General features: G+C 35.4%; 1 protein-coding gene and 1 long non-coding RNA gene across 2 annotated transcripts in view; one reads left to right on the top strand and one right to left on the bottom strand.

Annotated features, from left to right (window-relative positions):
- LOC143181580 (uncharacterized) overlaps nucleotides 1-19,271 on the bottom strand; it is a 70,181-nt gene extending 50,910 nt beyond the window's left edge. The window contains exon 1 of the mRNA XM_076382081.1: nucleotides 18,846-19,271. Within this exon, the coding sequence (XP_076238196.1) occupies nucleotides 18,846-18,927 (82 nt within the window). The 5' untranslated portion in view covers nucleotides 18,928-19,271. The remainder of the gene's footprint in view (nucleotides 1-18,845) is intronic.
- Nucleotides 19,272-19,958: 687 nt separating this feature from the next.
- On the top strand, nucleotides 19,959-21,702 carry LOC143181702 (uncharacterized). The gene is made up of 4 exons (XR_013002325.1): nucleotides 19,959-20,614; nucleotides 20,989-21,035; nucleotides 21,105-21,181; nucleotides 21,275-21,702. It is a non-coding gene; the product is annotated as an uncharacterized LOC143181702 (long non-coding RNA).
- The last annotated feature ends 2,334 nt before the right edge of the window (nucleotides 21,703-24,036 follow it).

Genomic DNA, 24,036 nt, shown 5'->3' with positions numbered 1-24,036 from the left:
CGCCACTTAACGAGGGAAAGGGACACTTTAAATTGCTTTTTGGCTGTGATACGGAGTCTTAGATCGCTGTTTACCAAAACGAGAAAAAGAGTTCCTAACTCTTTCCCCGCAGGGAGAGTCCATATGCAGAGCATAGTCTCAAGATGACTCTCTCTCCTAGCATACTAATGCTCACTGCCATTTCGAAGGACGATGTGATGTTTATCAATGCGTGTTTGGATATTTCTGCTGTGATCAATCATATGTTTACCTTTTAATATTCAGTGAGGTTAGTTTTGAGTGATTTAATTTCCACGCTATTGAAGTTTGTAACTGATTTTATTCTCTGTTTATAATAAATGAGACACCCTATATATTGTTTTCTTGATTTGGTCGAAAGCTATTTATATTGTTTATTTTGCTTTTGCTGGTATTGCAGAATGTATTTATTTATTACATGCTTTATGAGAAAACGTTTTCTTAACGATAGATAGATAAAATACTCTAGATAAAATGCTCTAAGTAGATAAAATCCACTTTTCGATATAAATCTTATTTCAATAGTTTATTAGATACTTTAAAAGTCTTTCTTTAATGAGCAGTTCCATTTTCATCAACAAAACAGCTTCCTTAAAAGTTTAGGCCACCATTATTAACAAATACATGCTTAATTTGTTTATAAAATAATAGAGATGACTATTTTCTGAAATAATTACAGGACACTTAAAAATACCATACACAGCTTACGAAGACTCACATTTACAGCCTTTGGATTAAACTAATCTCAAATAATTATTCACGTTCACAATGCTTGCTACATTTCACTAACGAATACAGTACAGTAAAATAAATACTTAATTTAGAGTAATGTACGTTGGCTGATAGCGAAGAAACCGCTGAAACAAAAGCATAGGAGTAGAGATAGCAAAGAAAAACTTCTAAAGGATAATCTTTTCTTATACCATCGTTTTTCCCTTCCTCGAAGACAAACAGCTTATCCTTTCGTTTGTGTTCACTCAACTACTGTGTTCCTGTTTCCTATCTTTCAGCGCGTTCCATTTCCGCTCGCTCGTTTCCGGGTGGTGATCGATTAAAATGAAAACATTCCTTCGCATAATTAAACAGGCGGCTGGTACTCTATATGATACATTTCCTAATGTAATTTTCGAGTATCGAGAATTATCCATGTATTTATGGATTTAATCCCCCACGCTCCACTGTAATTACAATATATTAATTCCATTGTTTGTTTACTTTCCGACGTGGGCACATTATTCTTAGCGTGTCCATTCATGCTCCCATGTTGTTCGGTATAAAACTTTGAAATGCACAGTTTAGCAGATTTCGTGAAAACCAATGCGATAATTTATCGATCGCCCATAATGAACAGCGTTTTATTCAACTTTCAAGAATGGGATTAAAGTGTACAATAATCGGGTTAAACATTGGCACAATGCGAGGATATATTGCTTTTTTTTTTAATTTTCTTGTAACAATTTGAGGACGAGTAGTTGAGAACTTTAGTCAAGATTTTAAATAAAGGAAATTCATTTTCATTTTCTATTCACTTTGATTTCTACTTTCTCTGATTTTTGATTACAAAACTACTTCATTACTTAATTTTCTACATTTTCAGATATGTTTAACCTAAAGCACTATAACACGAGAGAATGAAAGAGATTGTGCGGTAGAATCTCGATTATCCAAAGTAGTACAGGGGTATAATTGCTCAGACAAAGAAATCTTCAGATAATAGAATGCTTGTCAGCTTAAATTTCAAGTAACATAATCTAAACACGAATAACAAAAATGAAAGGACAATACGAAGATACGATTTTCTTGAAAATTTGTCTTTTACAGGTTGTTAATTTTCACAAAATGTTAATTTTAATACAATTTTTCGAATTGTTCGAATTATAAAATTATTAAAAGGGTTAAAACAACTGGTAACTGTTGGGGTATACCTAGAGATATAGTACATAGCGATATAACAACGTTTAGCATTGCCTACTCTTTGTCCTGAAAACACCTAAAACATTTTTCCATTTAGATTCTGTCAAGAAGTCACACTTATCATATTAACTGTAAAGCTCAGTATGTTGTCTTCTCTAAACTTCTTATTCAAAACTGTAACTAATAACTAAAGTTTCTCGTTTCCATTATATTACCAATTACATCGTCTACATTGCCTCTTAACCTCAAAATGGTATTTCAAACCCACTTCCAAACGTTAAATAGCATCAACTGGCTAGAAAACCAAATCCAAAGACCAGTAAAGAATTTTTGTTGTACACGTGCACCTGCGTCCTTGCTCTGACCAATCCCGCATTAAATCTCTGTTCAACCATCCCCCTTAACCTGCTCCCCTTCCATTCGTCTCCTCTCCTTATGCATTTACTGCGGTTTCTTTATCGTTTCCTCGGAAATAGTTTACTGCAAATTGAAATGAATTCATTCTAACCTCTATATTTACCGTCTCCTTTCTCTCCGCCCTCTCCGCGGGGTCTCTAGTTTCGAGAAGGGTGATATCGCTGTTTGGAAAAAGGATTCCAGTCGGAAGTAATGGTAATCTGGAAGATTTCGTTTCAAATGTGACTGAAGTTCCGTAGGAATCAGCGAGGGGTTTATCGGGGTTATGACACTCCAAGTCCCTTAGTAGCTTCGCCCGCCCCCTGCTGCCCCGCCCTCTTTCAAGTTTTCTTTAGCATGTGAATGTGAAGTGGTTCCCCATCCAACCGTGCTTTTCTTCCCAAGCTAGCCCCGCCGTTGCGACCACTTATCGGCTCTAAAGGGTCAACTTTCATATTTATTTATGAATTCAGACTTTCCACGACCTTGCTTCGATAATGTCGGGTCCTGAGTGGTACTATAGGTCTAGGGACTTTTTCCCACCGAGTGGTACAGTAATTTCTATGGGGGACTTCTTACGTGTAATTAGCTGCTTTAGCGCAACTGTAATTATATTGATTATATTTTATGCATGTCGAATTAAACTTAGAGGCAGCACAGAATTATTTTCTGATGACTAATGTTTTTATTTTTTACGTTGTCTTTAATGGTATAAGCTTCGTCGTGGAGTCTAATTGGACCAATTTAATTTTCATATTAATTGATGATGTTTTTCTGCGTTCATTAACGAGGATCGGCAATTTTATGCAAGTGAGTGTTTGTTTAACATACAAATTTTTAGCTGTCTTATTTCGATAGCTTTGGACTGCTTAGAGGAAAGACGTTGGGCTCCGACATAAACGCCACGATGTTTGGTGACAGAAAAGAAAAACTATTAACACTGCGTTGAGAATGTTTACCTTCAATGCAATTTCTACACGAAAAATTTAATTAACATTTTCACGTTACTCAAGAAAATTATGTGTATTTTGCGTCAATCTAGTGTTATTTGTCGCCACATTTAGCGCATTAAATTTATAGAATATTAAAATTAAATTCATACAGTATTAGTATGTGTACGAATAAAGATACTGATTTGATCAGTCCTGCCAATTTAACCTGACAGTTTTTTAACAGCTGCTTTGTTTTTATTTATTGAAACAAAACTGAAATTGTCAATAAATCGCCATGTTGATCTTACACAAATCTTCCTCAGAAAAAATTGTAAATACATACTCCTTTTTATATCTTTTCTTTTAAGGTGGACTGTATTTCATAAAATGAATTTTGATCACTTAGATCTCTTCAATTTCCCCTAAAACTTCTCCCGATTCAGAGCAAGCGTTGAAAGTTTCTCGCAGCGAGTCAATTAAATTTACGATGTAAAAACATCTCCCTTCTTAACGATTCGTCTGCGTCGTTGGGGGATTCACTTTGACGCGACGAATTGCTTGTCTCAGTTCCGTGGAGTGGCATCGTGAGGCGTTTTATCAAAAGTTTAGTACAAACAGTAACTTTCTTCGTTATTTTCTTCCTTCCGTCAACATTATTCTCGTATAATGAGAACGAGAAGAGTATAATTTTACGACGGACACGCTGTTATCGCTTGGACCCTGTTCACGATGGATCAAGGCAAACACAAACATCGCGTGTTATATTGGATTCACTGTGATTCATCGCGTTCAACCAACAAGGAGGATTTTTCATCGGGAAATGAATCGACAATGCTTCATCAATTTTTCCTGTCTCTATTTTTAAGATGGTCGACTTTAAAATTCACCCAGTGTACGAGGAAAGTGCCCAGGCTTGTAAAGTAATTTTAGTTTTTCGTCGATTATACAATTCAGGTTATGTTTATAGGGAAATTATTCGGTTATTGTAATGAATCCTAATGTTATGTATTGTTTGTTCAGTGGGCGGAGAATGATTACATTTTCAGCCAATGGGAACCTTCTTTTGTTGTCACTGGTGAGGTTATGATATAGGCAGGACTGTATTGAGTTTGCTTAATACACCTATACTTCAACTGCGATATCACTTATACATGGAGTGATAGATTTAACAAGAACTATTAAAACAGAAACATTGAATTAACGAAGGTTACTTTGCACCATGTAATAGTACATCTAAATCGCTACAGTAGGCAGTATAGTGTCTACAAGGACCACTGCGTCAAAAACTAACCTTCCCATGACAAAATTTTAGTCACAGTTTATTTTAATATGCAACATTGCCCATTTCCTAAATTCACAAATCCAAGTCACTTTATCTAAACATCCACAATGCTACCCCAGGTAGCGACTGTTAACATACACCTGTCATGTTCACTTATGTTGCATCAATTTTCTAACTCTGTTTCAATGCCAATTTACAGATGCTATGACTTACTGGCCCAGGTGCACTTCCTCCGCGGAATAAGCTCCAAAGATACACTATTAAGCGAGTTATGTAATTAGGTTAATAGGATCCCCTCGAATTACCAATGAACCCGGGCTTTATGCAGTCAAAAAGCTTCCAAATGCCACTTTCGCGCTTCAGCGGACTACCGGCTCCAGACAAAAGTCCAACTTCATCTAAATTCAGAGGGACCAGATGCAACTACGAAATTCCATCCAGCGATATATTAAAATGTTGCGCGGTCATCAAATCCTTACTTGCCAGCCATTACTCCTGATAAGGCTTTGTGCAAAACTTCTGAATTATGGGGCACTCCTTGCAGACTAAATAAAAGACTGCAGTTCTTATTCAGTGCGTTTCACTTGGTCGTGAGAAGTATATTAATTTCGGAGAAACACTTACTAATACAGGCTGCAAAGACATCTCTGATAATAGTTGTCCCGGAAACTGTAAGTCTTGAGACAGAACTCGAAGTTTAAGTGCTCAAAGAGCAGGTTCCATCGATTTTTCTAGGTCAATTCTTGCTGAATTCCTAGAATGCTCTTCAATAAGTTATGTGATGCATTCAGGTTCCCGTTTGCCAAGGAAATCTTGCATTCTTCCTTTACACCGACCATATAGTACCGTCGAGATGGCCTCAGTGGTTGTAAAGGCATCAGTGATATGTTAGGTCTTCCTATTTTGCCTATACTTTTGCATCACCTCACTGAAGTTATGTAAGTTTTGTCAGAAGTAGGTGGAGTCTAAACTTGAAGAGTACACTTCTTATGACCCTAGTCACAAAATGGCTACTAATCATCTACCTATCCACAGTAAACAATAGAAAAGTCAAGGAAATTGTTTCCAAAAGCTTGAATTCTAACAAAAATCAAACTTAGATGCCTCTATCTGCCTAAATATGTTACGAAGACCTCTCCAAATAGAGGTTAGACTGAATTCTTAAGATATCCTTGCGCAGCGGTGACTTCGAAAGTCAACGACTCGTCAATGAGCATAACAAGTCAGAAATAAACACAGAGTCCTCGAAGTCCCAATTAAAGCCTTTACGATTGGGTTTGTCCTAGAGCATAATCGACGTTTCTTGTCATCATAAAGCCTAGCCCCTGTCATTATCTTCAACGGATACTGCGAGGGAATATAATAGTCTAACTCCTTTGAACTCTCTTAGTTTTCTTTTACGCGTTCTCCCTTGTCGTCTGGTCCGCCCAGGTCGTCCAGCAGTTCCGATGTCTTAATAATGCCCGCGTTCTTGCCCAGGTTGGCGAAGTCTACTTTGGGTCGAAAGACTGGCTTGCATATGGAACTCGAATCCTCGGTCGTAAAATGGGTGGCTTAATTGCTTGATTTCTCACAACTAATGTAACTCCCCCTTCCCTACCACGAGTACAAAGGCCCGCGCACCACCGTTACCTCGGCCTGACTCTTACGTACTATCAACGTTGACCGCCGCTGCATGACACTTTAATTATGCCGCCGCGTAAATCCAACAAAAATTAACCTCGACGTTGAAAACCCGATCTGATTGGCGATTAACGTGGCCCACGATTGGATTTTCTCTTTATTTCATCCCGTGGCAGGTGTGCACTCTGGAACACGAGAAGGGAAGGGGACTTTCCGTGCATATGCGGTCGCAAAATATCAGGTTACCCCGCGTTTATATTAGCTCCACGAACGATTAATGCTTGTAATTACTTTCAACCATTGATATATTGGTCATTACGGTTTACGAGCGTGTCCCGTCTCATAGTGGACGTTTTAGATTCCTTTATCGACAAATTTCTGCTGTTTCGAGCAAATAGGCATCGGGCTGTAATTTCGGCCTAACCGTGTGATTAAGCTTCTTTGAATTGGCAAAAATTCATGGGACAGGGAAATGTGGGGCAATAATGCGCGTTATTGGTTCTTAATTATAGTGTTTGGAAGTTTCTAGTACTGTTGTGGTTGCGCATGACTTGACGTCATTATTCCGATGAATGTTTCAGTGATTAAGGGGTTAGGGACACTTCGTTGCGTTCAGTGTGCAGTTTTGTGTTGTTTTTGTTATTTTTGCTCTTCGTTTCATTGAAGTGCAGAGCCTTGAGGCAGTGTTTCGAAAATACGTTGTTGACTGTTTTTAATAGTCAACGAGGCTAGCAGTTTCTGCAGTTTCGAGATTAAATTAGTGTTGTTACGTTGTGCTATAGTGAATAGTCTCTAGATATATAGATGAGCGTAATATCGGTCTACAAGTAAACAAATTATTTTTATGTTCACTAGAATTAAATTATACTAATCCCGCCAGAATACAATATGCTTCTATTTACTAATAAGTTATCACTTCAATTCTTTATTTAATAATTAATATTGGTTTCTAGTTTGTCAATTTTATATTTTGGTAATTTTACACTATATTTTATTATAAGACGAATTTAAATCAATATAAATTATGAATAATATTCCAGTTTATATATAATATAGATTAATGATAAACTTTGTATTATTAGCATGACAAATATGTATAGAAATAAATAACTAAAAAATCAAAATTAAATAAAGATCTCAGCCCTTCCTTTTATTCTTCAACCTCGAAGTTCCTGTCTGTCTTTCATTAAAAATGAAATTTCTTTTCAAAGAAGAAGACATCGAAAGTTCTGAATACAGGGAAAAACAGAGAAACTGACTTTAATTAATTGATACTAATTTTATGCGTATCACGCTGTAGCTAGTGTCTTAACAATTAAGATGAAGGTCTCTAAATAGATAGCCTTATTAGTTAGTGCTACTGGTACACATATTTTCTCACCTCCTTTCTAACGCTGTCACTGTTCACCTACATATCTTCCTAATGAGTTGCCACTGCACTTTCTATGATACTTTAGCCTTCTCCGCGGAATTCAATAGTTCTCCCAGTAATGATGAAACTCAATGAAACTACTAATTGTCGTGGAAGAAAAATCTACAGATTCTTAAAAAACTCAATCCACACACTTGTCGTGAAAATAACGTTCATCAAAATCAACATAAAATTAATTACTTCACAGCTTCAAATACTTCTTATACAGATTTAAAAAAAAGTATTCGATTTATTTGTTAAAATATTAACAGTGTTTGCATGTAGAAACTAAAATCCTTTTTTAATTGTATTTGCTTGCCGAATAAGTGTCAATTTGCTTGCTTTATTAACTATATTTCCATATTTTATTAACCTATATGCAGATACGCACTCGATGAACAAAACGAATAAAAACTGACAACACGTTCAACCAGCAATTTCACGTACATCGTTTCAATCGATATGAAATATCAAATGACGTCAAAAAATGCAGAATAAATATATTTCTCTAGAAACTATACCGCTGATTTAAATCTGGCGAACCAGGAGGCTCTCACTTCACGTTTTTTCATTTTTTTCAGTATCCCCTAATATTTAATCGAAATCCAATAAAACGGAGGGATAAGATTAATTGGTAGGTACGTACAGATTAATGACTGATGGAAAAACATAACCAAATGGCTGATAACTTGGAAATGATGGAATCGGCATGCAATTTTCAAAATTTATAAACAAGAGATTAAGTTATATCCGTTCGTTAATAATCTTTTAAGTGCACTGTGACCAAGAAAAATATTATTACACATTATTGACTGCAGATATTATTTAAATTATAGTTTTTACTCTTCACTCGACAGAATATTGATTTCACTTTTTCATTAATTATTAGTCTAGTTGAAGCTGTGAGCTAGCGAAGGGTAAAATTATTTCCTCTTACTGCCATTGATTTATCGATCGGTCATACTTATTGTCACTATGCGCGACACTTTGTCAGAAACTCGATCGCATTTTCTTCGAACTAAAGCTTTGGATCTTTTCGTTTCGCTATAGGTTCGAACTTTCTTCGACCTCCTTTCGTCGACAAGTTGAAACCAATGTCTGGAATCGGACCTATTGTAGTTGTCACTAGCTGTATCGTTCTATAGAAACGATGAAAGCAATTAAGCAGCTGACTGATAGAAACATTTCTCGTTGTGACTTCTTTTTATTAAGACTGCATATATATTTTTCCAGTTGTATTAATATAGTTGATATAACTCTCATATTGTTGAAATTTAAGTTTATTGGTTATTGAAATTAATCGTGCTGTAAAGTTACATATGCATAGAGTGGACCTACAAGAATTACCAATTTTTTGTGTGTCAATATAAGCTCATAGCTAGAAACTAGATAGAAGCTTAGAAAACGTAGAAAAATGTGTTTTCAGCTTCAAAGTATTTTATGTATCAGCAATTTTAGTTTGCATTCTTAAAAATAAATCAAATGAGGACTGAGTTAATTGTAAAATAATTCTAGGAAAACTTGATTCGATCACCCAGCTTATATCGAGATAACACATTGTTTCTGGAATTATGGAACTATGAGAAAAATTGTTTGATGTTTTCAGGACAATTTTTGTATTGTGTTTGTAAAAATACTTAAAATTAAAATACATGTAATAAATGTGAGAATATTCTCAGTGGTAATTTCTATAAAGCTACCCTGTTTGCAATATACTACACTGAATCACAAATTCTAATTCTAATTCAAATATTCAAATTTGAGTAATATTTTATTTTTTGCATTGCAACTAGAAAATTAAATAGAAGAAAAAATTCACTTAAAAAACTAAATATTACAGATTACAGGTTTTATTAAACGACCTGAATGCTGCAAATTGATTCTCTAATGATTTCTGTATTTACATTTCCTCTCTTTGATTTTAAAGCTTTATGAAAATCTTTTGTTCATTTTGTTCTCTTTTTGGTATATTTTCTACCATGAATTAACAATGGGATTCAAATATGGATATTGTGGAGTTCGTAATAACTGACTATTATTTGATATAATAGCTTACAATTTACGCTTTATATTTGGCATAATTCGCATTTTGGTATACAAGGTAATTTCGAAACTTTGTATTGCCATGAGATTGAATACAGGTCTTAAAATTTCCACAACTCAATTGCAAGTTAATTTATTGTTAATAATATTTATTTGTGTTACGGTTTGAAATATCACCGAGTCATTTGCAGAAAATTGTCTTCTCTAATTTTATTTGCTAATATTAAAAATATATGCTACAATGGCATTGCAATTATGGATCAATTAGTTTTTTAAGAGAAATGAGAATTTTTTCTCAACTTCAAATGCCTAATTTAAATATTCAAATAGACATTCTAAAGTTATTTTACTGTATATGTAGGTATGGGGTGTGAGATCATGTTCTTCCTTTTTATCATCCTATTTGTCTCTCTTGGGACTGTCATTCACAATGAACCCTATTTATAGTCAGTGTCACACACATCATCATTATTTAAGCAAAACAATAATAACGTCTGTATGAAAAAGTAACAAAGTACTCAGTTTATTATTTCTTCCCTTTTTTGAAATTCCAAAAATTACTTTTCTGAACAACATCGCAGTGAAAAATCACTCATAACATATTGCATATCTTGACTCTCCGATGTCATATTCGACTGTTGTCTCGATTACCATTTCATCAATATCCTGTCCATTTATTATTTTATTTTCTGATCCCCCCTTTTGAAAGCATCGCGTTTTATCGACGTATCGATAGATCGTGTCATTCCGATGAGTTTAATGGAGAAAGTTAAATTTCAGCTACCGAACATATCGAAGTTCCAACCCCACATCAAATTAAATATTTAAAGAAAACAGAAGATACAAGAGTATACTGTTCCTTTTTATTTTACAAATAAAGCTGATAATACGTATGTTCCATAGCTTTAGCAAAACAAAAGCCTCTTAATGTTATTTTCCTTATTTAATATACCATAAAAACGTGATTTCTAATTCTACCTCATTCACCCCTAATTCCTCTAACATATTATCCCAGTATAATAAAATATTATATAATACCCCTATATAATAAAATGAATAAGTCTTGAATGATAAAATCGACACATATTTGTTACAAAATTACACAAACGCGTCCAGAGTGTTTCCCTCTAAATTATAATCTAATTCACCGCGATGATTAGCGACTGTCTGAATTTCACTGCGAGGAAACACGTAATTGTTCCAATATATAACGCATACATGTAGTCAGAGCAGACGGCTATTAGTCTGATATGCATCTGCACGTATTAAAGTATACGAGGTAATTGATGTAACTCGTGATGTATAGTCCTCGCTTTGATATCCTCCACGTCTTGGGGTCCCAGAATCGCGAACCCCAGCCTGTCTGTCTGTTCGATGCACTTATTGTAACGACGTTATCAACATTTCGTCGAGCATCGAGCTTTGATTATGCAGCGAGGGAGCTTCGGATTAAAGCCAGTTTTAGTGGTGTACAGAACAATGAATGGGCTTAACAATGCCTCGCAAGTTGCCAGGATAAATACACCGTCGTATCCTTCACTGAAGGGCCCTACATTTCGAATATGTCAGCGTTATTCGCTTTGTCGTGGAACTAGTCTAATTATTATGCAACTCTTCCATGGATTAGGGATCATGCGACAGTAATTGCGAATCGACGATTTTTCTAAACGATAGGTAATTTTCGAGTTTCTAACTAATTATGAGTGAAATATTATTCTCGATAAATTAAAAAATTATTGGTTTAGTTTGTTTAAACAGGGTGTCCCTGTTCTGAGAGCTGATTCTACATGAGAGAATATGAAAAAAATTAAGAATGACAAAAGTGAATCTGGGATTTCGTTTCAGAATTATTCATTCTGAAGGAAACGATGAAAGTTCGTGTGAAGTGTGTCTGACTTGGACTTATTCTACTGCTGGCGCGCACTAGTCAGGCCAGACACAGTGAAATCGGTTGAACATGCCTTGAATCAGACACTGTTCACGCGTATTTTAAACGTTTTCTCAGCAATTACGTAATTACTCGGAAATGAAATCTTAAACGCAATTTCATCTGCTTTCATTTTCGTCTTATTCTGGCGTGCAAGATCATCCCTTAAATATCTGACACCTGTCGTCGAACCCCGTATAATTTCAATCATTTTTAGAGAAAATAGTATAATTGTATCACTTCAGAAATTTATTTAACACTTTGTCACACTGTTTATTAGGAATTTATTTTTTCACTCACATTGTAGTATTTTTACTTTATTAACCACTATTACAAATTCTTGAGAATATTAGAATTTTAGGAAGTGTTATAACACACTTTAGGTGCAATAATTTAATTCTTGGGCAACTGTTCAAGTACACGAAGGTATAATTGAATTAATTTCTATCTTACGGAATAGTGAAAATTGTATTTTCATATAGTAATGTATACCTTACATATTGTTACTAAAGTTCAACGAATTTTATTGTGTATAGCCTGAACCACTTTTCCTAAGTAAATTGTCAATAATTCTAAAATACTAAACTGTTGAAACACTGAAATTCAGTTCCAAGTCAAATTGACCCACAGTGGCTAAGGATGAACTATTCATCGACATCTGTTAATGTATACCTACTAATTAACACCAGTTTATTTGTTCCTAAGTGAATACTTCCTACCCCTTTTAAACAGTAATTGCGCAGAGCCTAGTGCCTCTGGAAACCAAATTAACGATTGTAGCATCGAAATGAGTGGAATCAATAACATTCCTAATCAGACTCCACCACAACCGTTCATTGAACCCATAGATAAATAATGTTTCCACAACGTTGATGGAAAGTACAATTTCACGCCAGCGACCTGCTCCTGTTCGTTACTTAATTGCATTAATTGAACGAAAAAGTCCGCGGGAATAAATTAAAAGTAATCTGTAAGGCTTCCACCACCGCCGAATGGGCGAGATTGCAAAGATTGCGAGCGAGAAATTGTGCGAGTTCCTGGGGAAATCATTTCTTTGACGTCAGTTAAGTTTCCAACGGGCTGTCACACTTAAAGGAACCATTCCCTTTACTTTGACTAATGTTTTTTACATGAAAGAATCGCGACTAGTAAGTGGTTTCCTGTTCGCAATTTAAATTCACCCTGTTCACATATTTCCCAAGCATCCTGTATTTTTTATTTTATTTTTAGTACAAGTCATATTTTTTTAAATTTTTGCCTCTGTGTATTTGTTAGGTTCTGTGGATTTTGTATATTTATATTGTAGAATTTGTACATTTAGGTGTGAAAAAGTGAAGTTTTGGAGATGACATGTTTTTGTACAAAATGGACTCGATTTGATTGAAAATGAGGAGAGGTTGTAAGAGTAATTTTCATGAATCTGGATATCGGAATAATGCTTATAAACACCGATAATTACACGACGCTTTTGATATAATTCACGATTCGCACTTTAGAAGCAGGAGCAATCAATTCCGTTACATAATCGAGGTTGTTATTAAATTTCGATTGGTATTAATGTACGCAGTAATCTACGTCCGACATGAGAAATGAAACCGAACGTTTTCTCATGTATAATTATGATTATTTAATGACTCTGGCGGATTTGATATTGTGGTTTAATGTGAAAGGCATTTTTTTTTTTTAATTAATTGAGTAGTTAGTGAGGGAATGAGATCATTTACTGAATGTTTTTGTTACTGGAATCTGAGTCTTTTAATTACTTTTTTTGAACATATTTAATGCAATAAAAAGTAACTATCTTTGGCTAAAAATAACTTTGAAGTGGTATAAATTCATATTTCATTATTACTACTATTACGTAGTAGAGCTCAAGCCTAGAATATATGAGATATTGAATATTTAAAAAAGAATCACTTCCATTTTAATTTTAAATACTCGCGAATTTGAAAGCTTCGAATATTTTCAAATTTGAAAGTTTCAAATACGTGAAAATTTGAAAGTTTCGAATGTTTTCAAATTCGTGTAAATTTGAAAGTTTCGAATATTTTCAAATTTGGAAGTTTCGAACATTTTCAAATTTGAAAGTTTCAAATACATAAAAATTTGAAAGTTTTGAATATTTTCAAATTTGAAAGTTTTGAATATTTTCAAATTTGAAAGTTTCGAATATTTTCAAATTTGAAAGCTTCAAATTCGTGTAAATTTGAAAGCTTCGAACATTTTCAAATTTAAAAGTTTCAAATATGTGAAAATTTGAATGTTTCGAATATTTTCAAATTTGAAAGTTTCAAATACATAAAGATTTGAAAGTTTTGAATATTTTCAAATTTGAAAGTTTCGAATATTTTCAAATTTGAAAGCTTTAAATTCGTGTAAATTTGAAAGTTTCGAATATTTTCAAATTTGAAAGTTTCAAATTCGTGTAAATTTGAAAGTTTCGAATATTTTCAAATTTGAAAGCTTTAAATTCGTGTAAATTTGAAAGTTTCGAATATTTTCAAATTTGAAAGTTTCAAATTCGTGTAAATTTGAAAGTTTCGAATATTTTCAAATTTGAAAGTTTCAAATTCGTGTAAATTTGAAAGTTTCAAATTCGTGTAAATTTGAAAGTTTCGAATATTTTCAAATTTGAAAGTTTCAAATACGTGAAAATTTGAAAGTCTCGAATATTTAAAAATTTGAAAGAAGTGCAGTGATCCAAATCCATATTCGATTATATTAAAGAGACTACTTTGGAAAATATTGGAATAGGAGTTATTTACTATCAAATAGCACAATTTTAAAGAAAATGATCGTGGTTCCAAATTTCTGGGAAGTAGTGTACACTCTCTATGATATTAATATAAAAACGAGAAAGGAAAGAAGAATAACCTATCCTTCAAATCTTATAATCGTGCAATCGTGTTCAACAAGAAGAAGAAAAATTCGACGTATCCCAGCGTCAACTCGTCAACGCCAAGAACAGCGGAAGAAATCCGTAAAGTGGCAGACGAAGTGGAAGGAACGGTGGGAAAAGAGTTTTCAGGGGGGAATAGATCTACATTAGATAGTTTCAGAGATGGATCATTTTATTTCAACGATTTGAAGAAAAATCAGGTCTCTGAAGAACCTTTCAGATTCGTCTAACAGAAGGTTGGAGGAAAGATGATTAATTCTAAGTGTAACTGAATATTGAAAGACATCGAATATTCACTTTGTTTGTGTGGAATATGTCCACGAAGAAATAAAAGAAAGCTGCATTAGGGTTGATGAAGAGAAAATGATTTTTCAGTTTCATAGTCCTGGGTAGGTAGAAAGTTATTTTCTGAGGAACTTCAAATTATTTGCGGGATCTGGGTTTTTAGAACATTTTCAGGAAAATTAGTTCGAGCTGTTCCAGAATTAATAACTATGAAGAGAAACGATAAAAATATTACTTTTTTAAAATTGGTTAGAAATTACATCTATTTTTTTCTTTTAGGAAATTATTTTATAAAAGACAGGAACTGTCACTGAAGGAGTGATTGTGCTTTTTTTAACAGTTTTAATGTTGAAAAAAGGTATTTATATTTAATAAAATAATAAAAACCAATAACTAGTAGTATTATTTCCCCAATATTTTAGAATTAAAACGCACAGGTCCAATTTGCCTTCCCTTTTCAATTTAATACTCAAACATTTAATCCTTCCATAGTTTAACACGAGCAACCCTTAAACAAGGTAGTCCACCAGCACTCTTGCATTAATCATAGATATCCATATAAATGACTGAAATTTCTCGTAGTTAGGCACGAAAAGTTCTCAGAAGGTGATTCAAAATTGACCGTCCATTCACGACAAATGGCAATTTCAAAATTAACTAATATGTACACACAGTAATTTGTTTCATGTGCAAGACTAACTTATCGATAATAAGGTCAAATTTATTATTGTATTATTTTCACTCGTTGAATCCGTGAGCAATCGTGAAATAATTCCTCGAGTTCCTTCGTTAATTGGTTACCGATGAACCCGTTTGATGATCAATTAACAACGACTCGATGTACATAACTGAAGAACCTGTGTTGAATAAACACTTTCATGCAAGGAGTACTGCAAGCCTGGCAATTTGTAAAACACTGTTTGGAACACCGTTTAGAACATCGTTTGAAACACCGTTTGGAACATCTGGTATTTACTTTTCTCGCGTTCTTTAATTTCCTTATATGTTTGCACCCCTTTCACATGTATCTCATCAATACCGAGAACAGAATACAGGTTGCACATCATGCACACATCATTTTTCAACTTAGCAACACGAAAATGTTTTATATTTTTCATTTGCACATTGTTCCTCATTTGCAATATTATTTTTTTAACGGTGTTCAATATTGCATCAACTGCCCACAATGGTTATTAGTGACAAAAGAAATGAATATCGAAATAGAAAATCTGTGACAGATTTTTTAATTAATCTATCAAACGACATTGCTCCTTAAGGGAGATTATACTAGGGATTCTATTGGTGATGAAATGGTCTTTCAAGTTTAAGTCTGATTAGTGTTTTAATCTACTAATAGTTATTCGTTCTCTTCTTTCAAGATTTAAATACAGTTTTTTAATTAAAAAAATCCACCCTAAATTTTCAACGTGCAGTGACTCACAGCGTCGTCTGAATATAGTCACAACGTTAATTAATTTCGAAAACTAACGTATTCTCTTCTTTCTGTCATCAGTATAATTTCCAGTTCGCATGCTTTACCCTTTTCCAGTTCGCTTAAGCTCGGCACAAAAAATAAAATATTCCAAGAATCTGAATACGAGTTTAATAATCCCTCATAAACTTCTCGCGTGTAACGAGCAGCACTTTCCCATTTCTTCCCTCAATTAAATAGTTTTAAAAATATCCAACGATGCCATATAGCATCTCAAATGAGAAACCTTTAAGATAGCCCCCAAAAAATACTATTACCTCACCATGGCACATTTTCCCCGACGCCTTCTAGACGGAAGTAATTTACTACACAAAAGGGTGCACATTCTTTCAGCGTAGCTCGCCGTGAAAGTGTCGACCGAGGTAGCGCAGTGTCAAATAATTTCGAACAGTTCCTTCGACGTGGCCCCCACCACCAACAAGATTTAAATCTTTTTCCGCCGTTATGGAGGCCACCATGTATCAAGCGTACGTGACTCGTTTCACCTCCGCTCGGTATTTTCGTCCAGCCATCGCAAAAACTATTTTAATCCCACTCCACGGCGGTTTTGTCCAGCCCGAAGGAAGGGAGTCCCGACGTTCCCGATGTATAGAAACTTTTTTATCCAGCGCAATCGTCGCCTCGAGAGGATCCAGGGGATGCACGGTCATCTGACGGGGATCGTTCCAAGTTCCGCGGAGCGCGCTGGCTTTCACCGAAATCGAATAATGCGCGAAAGTGTCAGCCACGTCCCATTCGTGCCCATCCGTACGCGTCACGGCCGACGAAGTTAAAGCTCCAGTCAAAAACGTGATTCCGCGATCAATTTCGAACTGCGATTTCTCAGCGAGCCGGGATCGAGTGTCGAACACTTCCAAGAAGACGGATGACTCCGCGCGACCGTACCTGAGAGCTCGTCGCTTTTCCGCGAGATAAGGAACACTGAGATTCGAAAAGGATTCTCTGGTGAACGCGTTAATTTCGTTGGGTAGATTACTTGGAGAACCGCTTGGAATATTTATTGCCTAGAGTCCTCTTTCGCTGGTGGTCACCCTTAGTGGGTAGTCGCGATACAGTATTCACTCGGTGTAAGCTCGTTGGCTGCCGTGGGAAATGCTTGGAACGAAGGAATTTGTGAGTTTTTGCCCATAGTTAAGAAAAAATAAAGTGTCAGTTTATGAGTTAATTCTAAAATTGTGTATCTCGATACAAGAACGCTGGTTAGGTTACTTAGAGCTTTGCGTGGAATATTTGTTACTGAGAGTCCTCTGTCTAACTGGTAACCCTTGACGGATACTCACGATACAGTTTTAATTTATTGTAAGCTCGTCACTTTATTCACTGTATCTTGAGAAAAAACTAGTTCTTTGAAAGTTAATTCTGAAACTGTGGCCCTCGATATATGGTTGTCAGTAGAGGTATGAGACTCTATGGTGTAGAGACACTAACAGCGATAAGATTAGAGAATTTGTTACATTGATGTGAGTTCTCAAGAAATACCTAATCCAGTAATTTTTGTTCACAGCATTACCAAAGATTTCCAAATGATCGAAATTAATTAATCTCGCATAAAAATCGAAGTTACAACGCGTGTTCAATTACAGGACAAAAGAGAACTGTAAAAATTCACTGTTTCACGGTTACGAAGTGGAAAGCAATACACCTTTGTAAAGCTTCAAATTCCTGTACGGTACACCATGAAACTAGTTTTTTGCTGTTCCAAAATAGAGATCTGTTTCCAGGTCCAAAAGGATATTACAGGATCACCGATACTAGAATTGCAATAGGGATTTGCGAACTAGTTAGCAAAGTCAGCGCTATGTACAGCGTCCAGCGAGACAGAAAAAAGCTCGTATAGATTCACTATATCTGTTTCTCATACTAAAAGATCCTGCGCCCGACACCTTTCCGAACAGTCTCCACTATTTCATACCCTTTCCAACGTCTTCAAACCATAAACATTATTTTCAAACTCCGAAAGTGTAGTATCCTCGAGGAAAAATTCTAAACTATACCCACTTTTTACACAGAAAGAAGAATCTTTTGCTAATAATTAAAACATCCACCACTGAATGAAACTTCTTGCAACATTATCAGACCATACATGACAGTTTCAACATCACGAGGTTTAGTACCTACTTTAAAAAATTCTTGACTACAACCACTTCTTGCACAGGAAGCATCTTTCGCCAATCACCTAAGAGTTCTTTATTGTACCAAACTCCTTCTAACATGCTCAAACCATAAATAACATTCAAGTTTGGAAACTCCTAAGTACATCCATTATCTCACAAAAAATGCAAGTCTTTGGCCCAGTACCCAAGTATCCTCCACCGTACTAAAGCTCTTCCAACATTCTCAAAACCATAAATAAACGCAATTCTGAAATTTGCAACTGTTTGGGGGCTCTTAAGCAAATCCATCTTTTGCTCAGAAAATGCAAAGGTCTTTAAGCCAGCACCTAAGTATCCCTCACTGCATTAAGCCCCTTCCAACATCCTCAAACGTAAGTTCCCCGAGGTTTAGTATCCACCCTTAAAAAAATTCTTAACGATAGGAAGTTTCTCGGCGATGATCGATGCGTCGGCGGCAAGGATCGAAGGCGCACGAGTGAATGGCACAGTGTTCCGGCGCGTTCTCTTACCGGTTACGAAAACCGCCAGTAGGATGAAAAGCGATGCGGAGAGGGTAGGACGCGCTTCCCGATACCTTGCGACACTTCTCATGTTGCCTCCGCGTTTGTTTTTGCAATTACACACACACACAGAGGCGCGCGCGGGCGATCACGGATCACAGGTTCATCTCATGGCATCCGGTTCCAGCGGTTGTCACACCTACTTGCCTATCCATTCACTGGTCTCACTTCACTTTCGAAATTCAAAATCCAGTCGCGCGGGACGCGTGGGTACGCGGTCAGCGGTCAGCAACTGTTCGCTCGCGATGGTGTCCGTTACCAGCGGGATGGTTCAGGGTTGACGGGCCATTTGTAATCGGCGAGGCCGATCCGACGATCTTTCATGCGCGATGGCGCGCTGCGCGGCCCAGGACGACGTGACAGCGAAGAGCTCTTTCGGTCGACGTACAAGCGGCTACTGAGGCTCCCGCCGCAAGCACAGAGAGCTTCCAGTGCGTCGACTCGGTCGTGCAACCCGAAAGCTCGTTTCTCTTCCCCCCTTATGCCCACCGTCCCCCTGTCGCCTCCTTCCCTTCAGCGCCCCCTTCCCGCGATCCTCGCTTCACCCCCTCAGCCATTTTAGCGTCGTCGTCGCGATCAGCCGCCCCAGTGCGGGCTGCGCGCGCGAGTGAGCTTTTGCGTCCTAAAGCTGGATAGCTCCGGGGAAGGGGTGATTGATTGGCGCTGAAGCTTCGCGACTGATTGAATCTTTTTTACGTTTCAATATCGGTATCCCCGAGTGGGATGTATGGCACGCTGAAACAGAGTGCTTCGACTCGTCGGTACATGGATATTAAGTTCCTTGAGGGTGGCCGGCGAGTTTGGGAGCCAAGGTCCTCTGCGCTACCCGCGTCGCGCTCGGTCTCCAACGCGGTTGCGACTGGAAGCGTCGACGCGAGTACTCTGCAGAGATTATGATCCGTTTTTTGGTTGGTCCCCCTGGGAAGGGTTCGTTGATCTTAGGGGTTGGGGTGCTTGCTTCGGGCGAGATAAGAGTTGTTCAGACCTTTTCTTGGTTTAGGGAGGGTGGTATTGCAAATGTGGATGCAAAATATCTCGGGGGATTTGTTAAGTAGCTTTAGAGTAAGGCGAAGCGCGATTTGGGTTGGGACTGGATTAGGTCTGGGTTAGTTCTTGGCGAGACTCTAGATTAATTTTGACAAAAATGGATAAGAGGAGGAAAGAAATTGACCAGGTTTTGCCTAAGTAAATGTAATTGGGTGGGTTTGTACACTTAAATAAGGTAAAACAAAGGGAGCAACGGGTAAGAGTGTAGATTCACGTTAGACCTAAGTAGATAAGGTGATTAAGGTATTTCTGTGGGTTTGTACCATAGATTAACTTCGACCAAAATAAACTAATAGGATGGGGGGAGCTTTAGATATAGGTTTAATCTGGGTTAGATGGTTTTGTAAATTAACTTTGATGAAAATATGGTCAAGTAAAAGGGTCACTGTAGAAGCGACCTGGGAATTATGTATTAGATATTAGACTTTAAGATAAGTCAATTCCTGATAAGCAGTAATTGTCACTTTTGCAAATGTTAATGGATTTATTGTTCATTTACATTTATTTATTATAAAAGCTCGATCTTAAGATGAATTTGATCGAAAATGTTTTAATCTAATTTATTTTAAATTGTTAATTTTATATAAAATGGTGGAATTTTTTTGACGAATGCAATATTTACGAAATGGGAAATTGTGAATGATTTCAGGCGAAATTGCAGGAAGCGGAAGGTAATTTTACTATGTAAATTTTAGGTAAAATAACGTGGCCTCAAAAAGTTCGACCGCGTGACCATCAAAGTATTAAGAACAGTGACGTGAATGGGGTTTATAACGCGAACATGATTTTCTCACTATATTTGATATTAACAATTTCCATTTACTTTCAATTTACCAGTTCGCGTTTCCTTACTTCGATAGAAAGAACTTTTTTAATCACATTTTATAAACTTTTATGTTTCTAAATTTGAATAATACATATTTGACACATTGGACATTTATATGGCTCAGTTCTTACAATGCTATCACATCCTCAAATTTTATAAAATTTTATAGGAAGAATTGTTACTATTATCTCGTTTTCTATATAATCATAATCTTTTTAGGTTATGACAATGCTGCAATAAACAGGCGATATGAATCTAAAATACAGGTAGATTCATTTAAAAAAATTATTTAGTCATAGAAAATGGACACTGTAAACAGTTTGTTTATAATATAGTTAAAACTGAAATAACTGAAAGTCTTGTGAATGAAATTATCTTGAATTAAATAATACAGTATACATTAGTATTGAAAGTAAGTATGTTCTGCAAATTTAATTTGATCACAATATATTGTTAAATATTTAGTATTTATATTCTTTGAGACAATCCCAATTATGCAAACCAGATTTCAGGACACAGGAAATGGATTATTCTGGACTTCGACCGCAAAAGGTTAAGCTGCGTAAGGAATACGTAAAGCCACGTTCCTACATGTCTGACACACGATAAAGAACAAGCTAGGAGTGCTTAAAAAGGATCACCTGCAAAGGTCATCGAGTATATTCTGCAACTCACGTTGAATACCGAAGAATATAGTTGTAAAACTTCGTAAAAAACGAAATTAATATTTCAATTGATTAAGCTTACTCAGAACTCCAAATTTCTCAATCGTTACAACTTTAACAATTTTTGCCATATTAAAGTATTCACTAATTTTTACAATGAATTCCTAGTATTTCAACATAAAATTTTTGAGCGATTTCTTCAATTAAACAAAATGTGTACAATCGCATGCAAAATGGAGACCATATGAATGCAATAAATGGAAATGGATATTCTGTATTAAACGTAATAAACTGTACCTTCGTTTTTTAAGTTTTTAAATTTGAATTTTCATACTATCACCGTTTCGACTATTCATTGTTAATACCTTGGAAATTTGATATTATCAATTATAAAATGCTTGTTTTACGCTATTTCGCTAAGGTTTCACTTCCGCTATTAAACTACTTCGTTAAAAGATTGATTGTGCACGCCTTTATTACGGCCAATTACAAGTTACCTCTTTATGAGAAGTCATTGGAGATACATGTAAAGTAGGCGTACTACTGTTGGGAACGACAGTGACAAATGTATCCTAAGTTTTCTGACTTCATTTCCAACGTCGTCATCCAGCGAGGGGAAAAGTAATTTTCGTTAAGAAGTAACGCCGAAGGAATGACTTTGCATACGTTTATTGCAGCCAATTTGTAAAAACGCTGCGCGATTATCTTAAAAGCAAGGAGGATATTCAAGTAGGTTACTCTCTGGCAGTCTACCTTTTACAATTTAGCGTGCATGCACTACCTAAAAGACTTTTAAAATCGCTGAAAATGTCATTTCTTGGAACAGCTCAGACTCTTATACTAATGAATTATTTTGACATGCCTTTTTTGTTAATAATAGCTATACGTTGACCACCCAAACTTGGCACAGTTATAGAAAAATACGTAGATATTATTCAGTAGGTATTTTCATTAAGGGGGCAGACTCCTTCGGGGCCTACTCCGAATCGATCGAAGCGCTGTTGCGAAAAAACGGGCATTAGTGAAAACATATAATTTATACATGCGACATTTGATAATGTGGCATCTAGCGTTATCCTGTTGAATTACAAATGAGAAGTGCGAAGGTATAATTGCCAAATCGCAACGTAGGAAAGTTCTGTCACACTGTTGCCACATCAATTACAATTTTATGCATCAGTAAATCTCTACTGAATACGCCTTGAGCCGATATTTTGCTTCATACGAAATATAGAAAAGGACGGTGCGAGCGAGAAAGAAAGAGTATCACGAATGAAACAATACATATGTGCCCAAAATTATGAAAGTGGTCTAAGAAACAACATTTTCGTATGAGATTCACACAAAATTTCACATTTATAATAAATGTTCATTAATCAACACTAATTATAATGTTACGTAATATAAAAATATTTTCTAATTTATTTAAATATAATCCTTTAAATATCCCAAAATAAGAAATATACAATTTAGACCACTTTCATAATTATGGGCATATATATATACTAATATGTGAAATCCTAAAACTTATATATATAGAATAAATAATTCATTAAATTCATGCTATTCATTCAATCATTCATTCATACTTTTTAAGAAATAAACAAACGAAATTACTTTAATTTTTTTTTACTTAAAAATAAAAATTTTATGAGTGGTATAATTGTAATCTGTGAAAAGGTATACAAAAATTAGAATTATTTAAAATAAAAATTGAAAACAAAAAAAATTAAAAGCTACCACGAGATTCGAACCGGGCACCTACAGATTATGAGTGAATGCCTAATTCACTCAACTAAGATACTTTCGTGTAAAATTAGTGGATTAAACTATAACTTCTGGAACAATTCCAATTGTTTGTTTATAGTAAATAATAACTATTGAAGAATAATGATTTGTAAATCACCTTTACTTGCTACATTTTCATCGATGCAAGGGTCACTCACACTGAACCTCTCGTACTGTTTGCAACGAGTGCAAGACGTTGCGAGTATTCATTAGCAATGTTATAATTTATATATTTAGTGAACAATAAACATGTATCATAATATAATGACAAAAACATTATAGGGGTATATATTTTTCGTGAAACCACTCGTTTCAGGGACCAATTTCGCACAAAATGCAGTTTAACTAGGAATGTTATTATTTTGTTTATAACGTAAAAATTCAAAATTCTATTTTAGCCGTGTTTTGTGTTTTGGTTCATAGTATTTGCATACAAATTTGCAAAACGATCGATCAGCATGTTGTCAGTGAAAACAACGACAATATACTATTTTTTAATATATTTTTTAAATAAATTAATATTTTTAAAAACTATTTACATAGGTGGATTCGTCGTTTAAAAATACACAATCGCCCCATTTATATCATTTTGCTATACGCACTAGTTTTGGAGATATTAAACGAAATATGTTTCCCACCCCCAACTTTGGAGGTGGTTTTCACACCCTTTAGATGAATTAGAAGCAATAAAAAAAATACGTGTCGAATATTTTCGGCTATTCTACAATCCTACAAAGTTTCATCAAAATCGAAGACTTTCACCTCGCGATGTTCCCTTATTAGTAAGAATCAAAATCTCGGCTGGAGTTAGATT

This window comes from Calliopsis andreniformis, chromosome 7 (genome assembly GCF_051401765.1).
Source record: "Calliopsis andreniformis isolate RMS-2024a chromosome 7, iyCalAndr_principal, whole genome shotgun sequence".
Taxonomy (NCBI): Eukaryota; Metazoa; Arthropoda; class Insecta; order Hymenoptera; family Andrenidae; genus Calliopsis; species Calliopsis andreniformis.
The sequence above is the reverse complement of the archived record's forward strand: the minus strand, read 5'-3'. Positions and strand labels throughout refer to the sequence as shown.